Raw genomic sequence first — 12,462 nt, forward strand, 5'->3', positions numbered from 1 at the left:
TTTTAGAATATTTGCACCACCCCAGAAAAACCCAAAACACATCATCATGCCCCACGTTCATCTATCTCATAACACATCCTCACGAGCAGAAATCCTCCCACGGACTCACCCACTCCATGGCCCCTACATCACTGTCTCTACAAGGTATCTATTCTGAGAGCTTGTTGGAGGTTCTAGCAGGGAAGCACCACTGCTTGCATGCCCTTGACCGAGGACCAGTCCTCCTCTCTTGGGGATGGTTGTCCTCTTCAACCGAGCGTGCAGCTTTGGGAGGGATGCACAGGGAGAGGTGAGAAAGGAAAGGGGACACCCCCCTAGCCAGACAGATCAGCCAAATCAACCCTGGTGATCAATGAGGTGACAGACGTCGAAACCAGATCGCCCTCATGATGTGTATATCTAGATGCTTATACAAATGAAACCATACAATATATGTTGGTTTGTGTCTGGCTCCTTTCACTAAGCAAAGCGTTTTCAACACTGTAGCATGAATCAGTACTGCCCTTTTACTGCTGCAGGATATGCCAAGGAATGGACAGACCACATTGTCTCTATCCACTTATCTGTTGATGGGCATTTGAATCACGTCCTGATGAACCCTACTACTAGGAGCTGATTCATTGGGAAAAAATCTGATGCTGGAAAGACTGAGGGCAGGAGAAAAAGGGGGTGGCAGAGGATGAGATGGTTACATAGCATCATCAACTCAATGGACATGAATCTGAGCAAACTCTAGGAGTTAGTGGAGGACAAAGGAGCCTGGCATGCTGCAGTCCATGGGGTTGCAGATTCAGAGATGACTTAGCAACTGAACAATGAAACACTACTAGAAACACCCCTGTACAGCCTTTTGTGTGGAAACATGTCTTTGTCTATCTTGGTTATCTACCTAGGACTAGGGTTACTGGGTCATATGGTAATTCTACATTTAAGGCTTTGAGGAATTGCCAAGAAGTTTGCCAAAGTGGTTCATTTCACAATTCCATCAGCAGGGTTTCTCCACATCCTTGCTGACACTTGTTTTTATGTTTTTATTTTCACCATTCTCAAGGCAAAATGACAGGATACTGAAAGAGAAACTCCCCAGGTCAGTAGGTGCCCAATATGCTACTGGAGATCAGTGGAGAAATAACTCCAGAAACAATGAAGGGATGGAGCCAAAGCAAAAAGAATACCCAGCTGTGGATGTGACTGGTGATAGAAGCAAGGTCCGATGCTGTAAAGAGCAATATTGCATAGGAACCTGGAATGTCAGGTCCATTGAATCAAGGCAAATTGGAAGTGGTCAAACAAGAAATGGCGAGAGTGAATGTCGACATTCTAGGAATCAGCGAACTGAAATGGACTGGAATGGGTGAATTTAACTCAGATGACCATTATATCTACTACTGTGGGCAGGAATCCCTCAGAAGAAATGCAGTGGCCATCATGGTCAACAAAAGAGTCCAAAATACAGTACTTGGATGCAATCTCAAAAATGACAGAATGATCTCTGTTCGTTTCCAAGGCAAACCATTGAATATCACAGTAATCCAAGTCTATGCCCCAACCAGTAACGCTGAAGAAGCTGAAGTTGAATGGTTCTATGAAGACCTACAAGACCTTTTAGAACTAACACCCAAAAGAGATGTCCTTTTCATAATAGGGGACTGGAATGCAAAAGTAGGAAGTCAAGAAACACCTGGAGTAACAGGCAAATTTGGCCTTGGAATACGGAATGAAGCAGGGCAAAGACTAATAGCGTTTTGCCAAGAAAATGCACTGGTCATAACAAACACCCTCTTCCAACAACACAAGAGAAGACTCTATACATGGACATTACCAGATGGTCAACACTGAAATCAGATTGATTGTATTCTTTGCAGCCAAAGATGGAGAAGCTCTATACAGTCAGCACAAACAAGACCAGGAGCTGACTGTGGCTCAGACCATGAACTCCTTATTGCCAAATTCAGACTTATATTGAAGAAAGTAGGGAAAACCACTAGACAATTCAGGTATGACCTAAATCAAATCCCTTATGATTATACAGTGGAAGTGAGAAATAGATTTAAGGGCCTAGATCTGATAGATAGAGTGCCTGATGCACTATGGAATGAGGTGCATGACATTGTACAGGAGACAGGCATCAAGACCATTCCCATAGAAAAGAAATGCAAAAAAGCAAAATGGCTGTCTGGGGAGGCCTTACAAATAGCTGTGAAAAGAAGAGAAGCGAAAAGCAAAGGAGACAAGGAAAGATATAAACATCTGAATGCAGAGTTCCAAAGAATAGCAAGAAGAGATAAGAAAGCCTTCTTCAGTGATCAATGCAAAGAAATAGAGGAAAACTACAGAATGGGAAAGACTAGGGATCTCTTCAAGAAAATCAGAGATACCAAAGGAACATTTCATGCAAAGATGGGCTCGAAAAAGGACAGAAATGGTATGGACCTAACAGAATCAGAAGATATTAAGAAGAGATGACAAGAATACACAGAAGAACTGTACAAAAAAGATCTTCACAACCCAGATAATCACGATGGTGTGATCACTCACCTAGAGCCAGACATCCTGGAATGTGAAGTCAAGTGGGCCTTAGAAAGCATCACTATGAACAAAGCTAGTGAAGGTGATGGAATTCTAGTTGAGCTATTCCAAATCCTGAAAGATGATGCTGTGAAAGTGCTACACTCAATATGCCAGCAAATTTGGAAAACTCAGCAGTGGCCACAGGACTGGAAAAGGTCAGTTTTCATTCCAATCCCAAAGAAAGGCAATGCCAAAGAATGCTCAAACTACCGCACAATTGCACTCATCTCACACACTAGTAAAGTAATGCTCAAAATTCTCCAAGCCAGGCTTCAGCAATATGTGAACCGTGAACTTCCTGATGTTCAAGCTGGTTTTAGAAAAGGCAGAGGAACCAGAGATCAAATTGCCAACATTCGCTGGATCATGGAAAAAGCAAGAGAGTTCCAGAAAAACATCTATTTCTGCTTTATTGACTATGCCAAAGCCTTTGACTGTGTGGATCACAATAAACTGTGGAACATTCTGAAAGAGATGGGAATACCAGACCACCTGATATGCCTCTTGAGAAATTTGTATGCAGATCAGGAAGCAACAGTTAGAACTGGACATGGAACAACAGACTGGTTCCAAATAGGAAAAGGAGTTCGTCAAGGCTGTATATTGTCACCCTGTTTATTTAACTTATATGCAGAGTACATCATGAGAAACGCTGGACTGGAAGAAACACAAGCTGGAATCAAGATTGCCAGGAGAAATATCAATAACCTCAGATATGCAGATGACACCACCCTTATGGCAGAAAGTGAAGAGGAATTAAAAAGCCTCTTGATGAAAGTGAAAGAGGAGAGTGAAAGAGTTGGCTTAAAGCTCAACATTCAGAAAACGAAGATCATGTCATCCGGTCCCACCACTTCATGGGAAATAGATGGGGAAACAGTGGAAACAGTGTCAGACTTTATTTTTCTGGGCTCCAAAATCACTACAGATGATGACTGCAGCCATGAAATTAAAAGACGCTTACTCCTTGGAAGGAAAGTTATGACCAACCTAGATAGCATATTCAAAAGCAGAGACATTACTTTGCCAACAAAGGTCCGTCTAGTCAAGGCTATGGTTTTTCCAGTGGTCATGTATGGATGTGAGAGTTGGACTGTGAAGAAAGCTGAGTGCGGAAGAATTGATGCTTTTGAACTGTGGTGTTGGAGAAGTCTCTTGAGAGTCCCTTGGACTGCAAGGAGATCCAACCAGTCCATTCTGAAGGAGATCAGCCCTGGGATTTCTTTGGAAGGAATGATGCTAAAGCTGAAACTCCAGTCCTTTGGCCACCTCATGCGAAGAGTTGACTCATTGGAAAAGACTCTGATGCTGGGAGGGATTGGGGCAGGAGGAGAAGGGGACGACAGAGGATGAGATGGCTGGATGGCATCACTGACTCAATGGATGTGAGTCTCAGTGAACTCCGGGAGTTGGTGATGGACAGGAAAGCCTGGCATGCTGCGATTCATGGGGTCGCAAAGAGTCAGACACGACTGAGCGACTGATCTAATCTGAAGGGTTAAAGTTGTAGCTCATTTTAGCTTTGTTTTGCATCTCCTTCGTGACTAATGACATTGAGCATCTTCTGATGGGCTTTCTTGGTCATTTGTGTATTTTCTTTCAACAAACAGCTCTTCAAATACTTTCCTCAATTTTGACTGTGTTACCCGTTTTGTTGTTGCTGTTGTCGAGAGGGAAGGGCTCTTTGTTCTATTTACAAAAGACTCTTGTCAGATATATGATCTGAAAATTTTCTCCCATTCTTTGTCTTATTTTTTAATGGTGCTCTAGTTGCTAATTTTGGTAAAGAACTATTTATCTACTTTTTCTTTTGTCACTGTGCTTTTGGTATTGTATCCAGGAATCTATTGCTGAACCCAAGACTGAGAAGGGATGTGGTGGAGGATGGGACCCTCAGGGTAGACCAGACTCCCCTGGGGCAGATCCAGCCAGCCCCACTTTCCAGCCTGCGTTCTGCATTGGGGTTCCTCTTGGAGGTTCCATATAGCAGATCACTTTGCTATAATTTGGTTGGTCCAGCTCTTTGTCACCCCATGGACTGCAGTCCACCGGGTTCCTCTGTCCATGGAATTCTCCAGGTAATAATACTGGAGTGGGTTGCCATTCCTTTCTCCAGGGGATCCTCCCAACCCAGGGATCAAACCCAGGTCTTCTGCGTTGCAAGCAGACATTTTACCATCTGAACTACCAGGGAAGCTTCCCTGATAGCTCAGGTGGTAAAAATCTGCCTGAGATTCTTTACATGTTAGGGTCTGGCCTGGAGAATTCTGTGGACTATGGGGAGTAGAGTCCATGGGGTCACAAAGAGTCGGACATGACTGAGCCACTTTCACTTGCTATAGTTTGACCAGATTGGTTACCTTTGTTTGTTATTTGTTGTTTAGTCTCTAAGTCTGTCTGACTCTTGTGACCCCATGGATGCCCACCACGTTTCTGTGTCCATGGGATTCCCCAGGCAAGAATATTGGAATGGATTGTCATTTCCTTCTCCAGGGGATCTTTCCAATCCAGGGATCAAACCCTCATCTCCTGCATTGCAGGCAGGTTCTTTACCACTGAGCCAACAGGGAAGCCCATGCCTTTATTTACCATGTTATCAAATTCAACATTCTGCTAAGAAACAGGGCATCTTGAGTCTTTCACATTGAAAAGTCCTTTCACTAAGTGTATACAATTTACACCATTTCCAGCAGCAGTCCATTTTTTATTACCATTATTCAAGGCTGCTCTACTGAACTGAATCTTTATGTGCAACATGAAAAGTGGCTTGCAGTCCTCTACAGCAGCCCTTGCCTTTTCTAGGAAACACTCTCCCCAAAAGAATCCTGCTCCCAGGAGTCATGTTTAAGAAAATCTTAGGAAACATGTAAATTGATATAAGAAGAGATGGCTACTATGTAGAATATGATTTTAAAAGAGCATCAAATACTGATTGCAGTGTAATTTAAATGCAGTGTGGAGAAGGCAATGGCAGCCCACTCTTGCCTGGAAAATCCCATGGATGGTGGAGCCTGGTAGGCTGCAGTCCATGGAGTCGCTAAGAGTTGGGCACGACCGAGTGACTTCACTTTCACTTTTCACTTTCATGCATTGGAGAAAGAAATGGCAACCCACTCCAGTGTTCTTGCCTGGAGAATCCCAGGGACAGAGGAGCATAGTGGGCTGCCGTCTATGGGGTTGCACAGAGTCAGACACGACTGAAGTGACTTAGCAGCTGCAGCAGCCTTGATATGAATGTCCTATTTAATCCACTGACGTATAATCCATAGGAAAGCTGTTTAATATCTCTGCAATTTTAATGGTTTAATGGTGACTGAAACAACAGGATTCTTTCACTTCATAATATTCAGAACTTTAAGCGAATTTTCAAAGTGAAGTCTATGGTTTACATTTGGTCCCATCAATTCATGGCAAATAGATGGGGAAAAAATGGAAGTAGTGACAGATTTTATTTTCTTGGGCTCCAAAAATCACTGCAGATGATGACTGCAGCCATGAAATTAAGATACTTGCCTCTTGGAAGGAATGCTATGACCAACCTAGTGAAAGTAAAAGTTGCTCAGTCATGTCCAACTCTTTGCGGCCACATGGACTGCACTCCATGGAATTCTCCAGGCCAGAATACTGGAGTGGGTAGCCTTTTCCTTCTCCAGGGGATCTTCCCAACCCAGGGATCGCCCCAGGTCTCCCACACTGCAGGCAGATTCTTTACCAGCTGAGCCACAAGGGAAGCCCAAGAATACTGAAGTGGATAGCCTATCCCTTCTCCAGTGGATCTTCCTGACCCAGGAATCAAACCAGGGTCTCCTACATTGCAGGCATATTCTTTACCAACTGAGCTATCAGGGAAGCCCTATGACCAACCTAGACAGCATATTAAAAAGCAGAGATGTCACTTTGCCAACAAAGGTCTGCATAGTCAAAGCTATGGTTTATCCAGTAGTCATACACGGATGTGAGAGTTGGACAATAAAGAATGCTGAGTGCCAAAGAACTGATGGTCTTGAATTATGGTGCTGAAGAAGATTTTTGAGAGTCCCATGAACAACAAGGAGATAAAAGCAGTCAATCCTAAAGGAAATCAACCCTGAATATTCACTGGAAGTACTGATGCTAAAGCTGAAGCTCCAACACTTTGGCCACCTGATAACTCATTGGCAAAGATCCTGATGTTGGGAAAGATTGAAGGTAGGAGAAGAGGGCAGCAGAAGATGAGATGGTTAGTTAGCATCACTGACTCAGTGGACAAACTCCGGGAGATAGTGAAGGCCCGGGAAGCCTAACATGCTGCAGTCCATGGGTTCACAAAGGATGGGAGAAGCTGAACAACAATTTGTTTTGGAAGAATATCAGAATTTTCCCCCCCACTCAACAATAATAGTGTCTAACCTCAAAAGATTAAAATCAATGTAACTTCCAATGGCAGTAACTAGCTAGTTAATAGAAATGCTTTATTAACCGTCATTTTTAAAGGCTATTCCTTAATGCTTTCCAGAGAAATGTCATCAATGTTACTGTTTCTGAATTATCTATGGTGGGAAGATGAAAGTATTAATAACTTTAGATTGCTGTTGATATTTAAATGATTAAAAGAATCATATGTCTTCTGAATATGTAAGTTCACAAAAGAGATTTAAAAGAATGAGTTAAAAGTATATCAATAGAGTAGACACAAAAGAACAGACACTGGTTATTTCTTAAAAAAAAAACAACTATAATTTGAAAATGTATATACCTAATTCCTCCATATTATTTTATGAAATTCATATAAAAGATCAAAAAATGTGCCTATTATCATAACACATTTTCACACTTTAGACACACAAGCTATTTTCAGTCATTGTGAAATTGTATTCTGCATACAGTTTACCCAAGGAAGGGCTTCTGAAATTTAAGGTTTCACAGTAATTCATTTTGTTCCAAAATTAAATAAGTACATAAGAATAATATAGCTTTTATAGGGCTTGTTCTCCCGTAAACTATGTTGGACATGTATTTATATAGTAGTTATTTACACAGGTAGCTGGCTTACTAATTAGTACTCTCCATTGGAGAATCCCAGGGACGGCGGGGCCTGGTGGGCTGCCATCTATGGGGTCGCACAGAGTCAGACACGACTGAAGTGACTTAGCAGCAGCAGCAGCATTCACAAAGTGCATTGGTGCAAATTTACAGGCTGATGCTGTGATTCATGGGGTCGCAAAGAGTTGGACACGACTGAGAGACTGAACTGACCGACTGATGATTTCAAACCTCAGCAGAACAAAGGGAGAGAAACTTTGTATCCTCAATAGAGAAAAAGCTACATGGACAAAAGGTAGAAAATCAGTGGTTCTAATATTTATTACCTTTATCATGAAATTAATCCATAAAGAAAAATACCAACAGCAACTTAACACATTGTTCCACTCACTGTCGTTCAAAAGTATGGGGGGGACAGCTCCTCTTCTATCTGCCAGGTGGGTGTAGAGTGACCCCCCACCCCAAGGTGTGACCCTCCCATTCCACCTCCAGCAAGAGACCCCCCCACCACGACCACGTCTCCTCTTAGTCATCTCGCACCTACCACCCCAAATCCCCTCCTGGGCTGTAAGCCCCCTTGTGTTCAGAGTAGACCCCTGTGTGCATCCCCTATCACAGACACTTTCACACACAGGCAGGCACAGTCAGCCCACCGCACCAGGCTGTCCTCACCTCTGTCAGTGGCTACATTCTTCACAGCAGGCTCACGAGTTGTGACTCAAACCTTCAACATTTTCACGTTCAAGGCAAAGCGAGGTAAATAAGATGCATGAACTTCCCTTTTCCTACGTGCAGTCTCGCAGCCACCTGCCCACGTGTACACACGACACAACAGCCTAGAACCTCTGTCATCACTGCTCCCTCCCGTGGCGGGAAGACTCGATTCCCCCCTTTTACCCATGAGGGGGACAGAGTACCCCTCCAAGCACCCCCTCCACATCGCTGTGGTAGGAACCTCATCGTCATCAAGCACAGAGGATGGTGTGAGCACCAGGACACTGACACCCTGGAAGGGCTCCAGAAGCAATGATCCCCAGTAAGCTTGGCAGCCAGAGTCACAGGGCTCCCACAGCACTTGGTGCCAGGTGAGAGCTCACCCACCCTCAGCAGAACAGGAGGTCAAGGTACCTCCCAGCCTCACCTTCAGTTCTCAGATTTCTAATAAGTGCCCTTTTACCCACAATTTAGTCAGTGCAAAGCACACACACTGCATAAAGTGAGCTAGAGTCGGGGGTGGGGGGTAGTGAGAGTGTCCTCTGGGGTGTGACAGGAAGCAAGGCAGGCACAGAGATGCGGGTGGAAACAGAGCCCAGATCTGAGCAACACTCATAGACCTAGACCTGAATCGCTTCTCCACAGTAGCAATGAGCCACACCATCAGAGGCAAGGCCCCAGGATGACTTCACTCAGGTGACCACCTCAGGCTGGGGTGGGAGGTGGGCGGGTGTCCACCTGCTCCTTGCCCTGACCCTCTGCTCCCTGAGAGGCTCAGACACGTCACCCTCGTGTCCTCATCGTCTTCCTCCTCCACGTCCTCCTCTACACACATCTGTAAGAAGCACAGAATTTACCCACTGCATGGTTCCCATGGACCAGGCACTCTCGAGGCACTTCTTGCTCCTTATTTGTTCCAGACCCACAACTCTCCAGTCAGATATTGTTGTTGTTGTGGAGGAAGGAACAGGCTCTGTGGGACTGAGCATCTCGCCCTGAATCCCAGGGAGGACCAGGCAGAGCCAGCTTCACACCCAGGTCGCTGAATTCAGCTCCTCCTGTGTGCAGCCCTCACGCCTTCACTTGCAAAGGGCAGACCAGGACTGTTCTTAAAATAGCCCTTACGTCTTCTTCTTGGCATCCCAATTCCTGCCAGAAGCTATATTTTATTTATGATTCAGTTTCTGCAAGTATTCTTTTCCAAAAGTATGCTCTTTTACTTTCTAAAAAACACGCAGAGATTTGCTATTTACAGTCCTGAGACTTGACAAGCCAGGAAGAGCATCCACTTTGCGCAAGTGGCCCTAGGCTTAAGAATCTGTCTTGTGAGTTTTTCTAGTAAGACAATTCCATATTCAGGATCATACAAAATTAACAAAATACTTAACAAAAATTACGATGAAGACATACGGGCCGAATAGATATGTTTCATGTGCAACAGCCAACCACCAGTGTCAACTTTCATTACCGAGCTAAAAACCCTCATTTCATGATTCCCCACATCCCACGCGGAAGTAGGATGTGGTGTGCTCTCCCAGCCCACGGGGGCTCCTGGGTGCTGAACTGGGTGTCCACAGGCCCCACCCCTGAGATGCTGGCCTGGTGGCTGGGGGCGGGGGCGGGGGGTGTCGGGGGGAGAGCGGTTTGGGGGAACCGGGAGCATCACCCACCAGAGACTGCGGGGCGCGTGGACGCGAGCCCCGAGCGAGATTACGTGAGTTATTTCCAAATGCAACAGATCCTGTTCGTTCAATTCAGAGTAGGAAAGATGGGAATTGGGTGGGGTGGGTGTGAGGATGATAAAGGGACTAAATTGGGAATCTGTGCAGGAAAGTTACTAAAGGAATGAAGCAGTAAAGTTACTAAAGGAATGAAGATGAAAATTCTCTGTGGAAATTTCTGGAAGAAGTTGGAAAGGAGACGGACCCAGGAGCACACCAGTTCATTTCAGCGCTTCACTTGCTCGCGCTTTCCTTCCAGTCTAAGCGCGGAGGCCTGGGGTCGCAGGAAAGGTAGAAGCCGGCTCTGACCACCATCAGGGGACCTGGCGGTGGAGGGGGAGGGCCCGGCGGGCTCGTCTGGGGCGTGCGGGGGTCGCGGGTCGAGGACCCATCCACGCCAAAGCCAACGGGCATGCGCGCGTCCTTCCCCCGCGGTCGCGGCACCGTTTCCGGAGCCCAGCCTCTCAGCTGCCGGGAGCGCTTCGGAGCTCACGGTGACTAGTTATTTCGTCCACGCAGGACAGCTTTTCTTCTTTTTATCCGATAACATTTCACACCCTAACGGGCAGGTGTGGTGATAACTGGCTTATCTAGGTGCACATACCCCCTACTCCTGTCTGCTCTCAAAAGATGGTTTCCTTTCTTTCTGTATATTCGCTCCTCAGACACTGGGCCAGTGATTTCTGATTTCTCCCTGACTACTGAATATGTAACAGGACCGGTGTGGCCCTGAGCCCCCGCCCTCGCCCCTGGAGCAGACTCGCCCGCGGACGCGCGTGTGCGCGGAGAGCCCCCGGGGGCCCCGCGCCTCCAGACCGGGCGCTTGCCCGCTTCGTGCACCACCAGTACCGGTCTCGGTTCAGCGTGCACTTTCCGGTCGCTCGGTAAGAAGGTATGTATGAGAAGTTCTTGGTTCTATCTTTAGAGACTGAAATCTTCAAACAACTCTCATCCATAAAGTAGAACTTAAAATATATATAAAACAGAAAAACGTAAAACTTGGGTCAATGTAAGCAACAATTCCAGATGACCAGCGGGGGAGACAAAGATGGTGAGTGGAGAACGTTTTGTCAAATTTTATCCACTTTCTGAGTATGAGGGAAAACATTCATTCGCCTTCTCTCAGTAATTGTTTAGTCACTTTCTATTCTACTGTAAGTGAATACTGCCCTCTTTTGGCAGAATGTTCGAACTTTTTAAATACGTGGGTTTTTTTTTTTTTTTATATAAAAAAAGAAGAAAAAACTCTTCTCCATGAACAAGAATGATTTGTCTTAAAATAACTTTGAACTATGCTTGACATCGTTCATGTGTCTTTTATTGTCTGTTATCAATAAACCACAAAGCCGGCTTCCTTTCAGGCCGATTGCTATCATTCCACCGCTCTTGCTGATGTTTGCAATTTGGAGAACTTGGCCGAGAGGAGCAAGTTTATTACCATTTTCAGCTCAAAGTATCATAAATATTACATTGTATTAGTAGGGCATTTTTTTCTGGAAGGAAAGACTAAAAACTTTCTAGTTTAAAAACCTAAGCTGATGTTTAATGAGAATAAAAAAAAAAAAAAAACCTACTGTTGCATTCCATGAATATAAGGCTAAGAACTGCAGGACTCAGGGAGCTTACGAATGACAGCTGTGTCGTGAAAATGCAAAGTCAGCAAGGTAGAGTCTTGTTTAGCTGGAGAATTTACTTAACCAAGTGATGCCAGAAATTCAGGTTTGATCCCTGGGTCAGGAAGATCCTCTGGAGGAGAAAATGGCAACCCACTCTGGTATTCTTGCCTGGAGAATCCCATGGACAGAGGAGCCTGGTGGGCTACAGTCCATAGGGTCACAAGAGTCGGACACAACTGAGCAACTAAGCAGTCGCATTAACTACAGATTTGGGACAGCAGGGCCACAGGAAAAAGAGAAAAGCCCTTTCCTAAATTAAATGGGGAGTCTTGTGCCGGGGACCAGCCCCGGCTGATCCAGGGTATTCGAAGGAGAGACGGCGTAGGCGAAGATCAGGAGACAATTGCTTAATTAAATGTTAATTAAGGATATAAAGAGTAATAGAATGAGGATAGCTCAGTGAAGAAATTCAGTGGAGAAAAGAGGCTGAAATAAGGATAGCTCAGTGAGGAAATTCAGTGGAGAAAAGAGGCTGAATAATTCAGCCAGAAGGTAAGAGAAAGAACGACATGGTGAGACCAAGTTTCGGTGAACAAGGCCCGTACTTTATTTTCCAAAGTAGTTTTTATACCTTAAGTTATGCATAGAGGATAATGGGGGAAGGGGTAGAGTCAGGCAGCAAGCCAGGCTTTCTTCCTGCAAACTTAGCATATGCAAAAGTTAGGTGATTTGCATCATCTTCTGGCCCGGAGGCCTGTTAACATTTTAAGACCTTTTCTTCAGAAAACTTATTTTTCTCTAAAGGTGATTGGTCAGGA

The 12,462-nt window shown here is 45.0% G+C and overlaps 1 protein-coding gene across 1 annotated transcript in view; it reads left to right on the plus strand.

The window, feature by feature from the left end:
* The first annotated feature begins 10,440 nt into the window (after positions 1–10,440).
* Positions 10,441–12,462, plus strand: part of LOC113903994 (formin-like protein 20) — a 101,981-nt gene continuing 99,959 nt past the window's right edge. Inside the window, exons 1-2 of the mRNA XM_027560643.1 lie at positions 10,441–10,522; positions 10,787–10,912. Of these exons, the coding sequence (XP_027416444.1) occupies positions 10,441–10,522; positions 10,787–10,912 (208 nt within the window). The remainder of the gene's footprint in view (positions 10,523–10,786; positions 10,913–12,462) is intronic.

Source organism: Bos indicus x Bos taurus, chromosome 14, assembly GCF_003369695.1.
Source record: "Bos indicus x Bos taurus breed Angus x Brahman F1 hybrid chromosome 14, Bos_hybrid_MaternalHap_v2.0, whole genome shotgun sequence".
NCBI classification, from domain to species: Eukaryota; Metazoa; Chordata; class Mammalia; order Artiodactyla; family Bovidae; genus Bos; species Bos indicus x Bos taurus.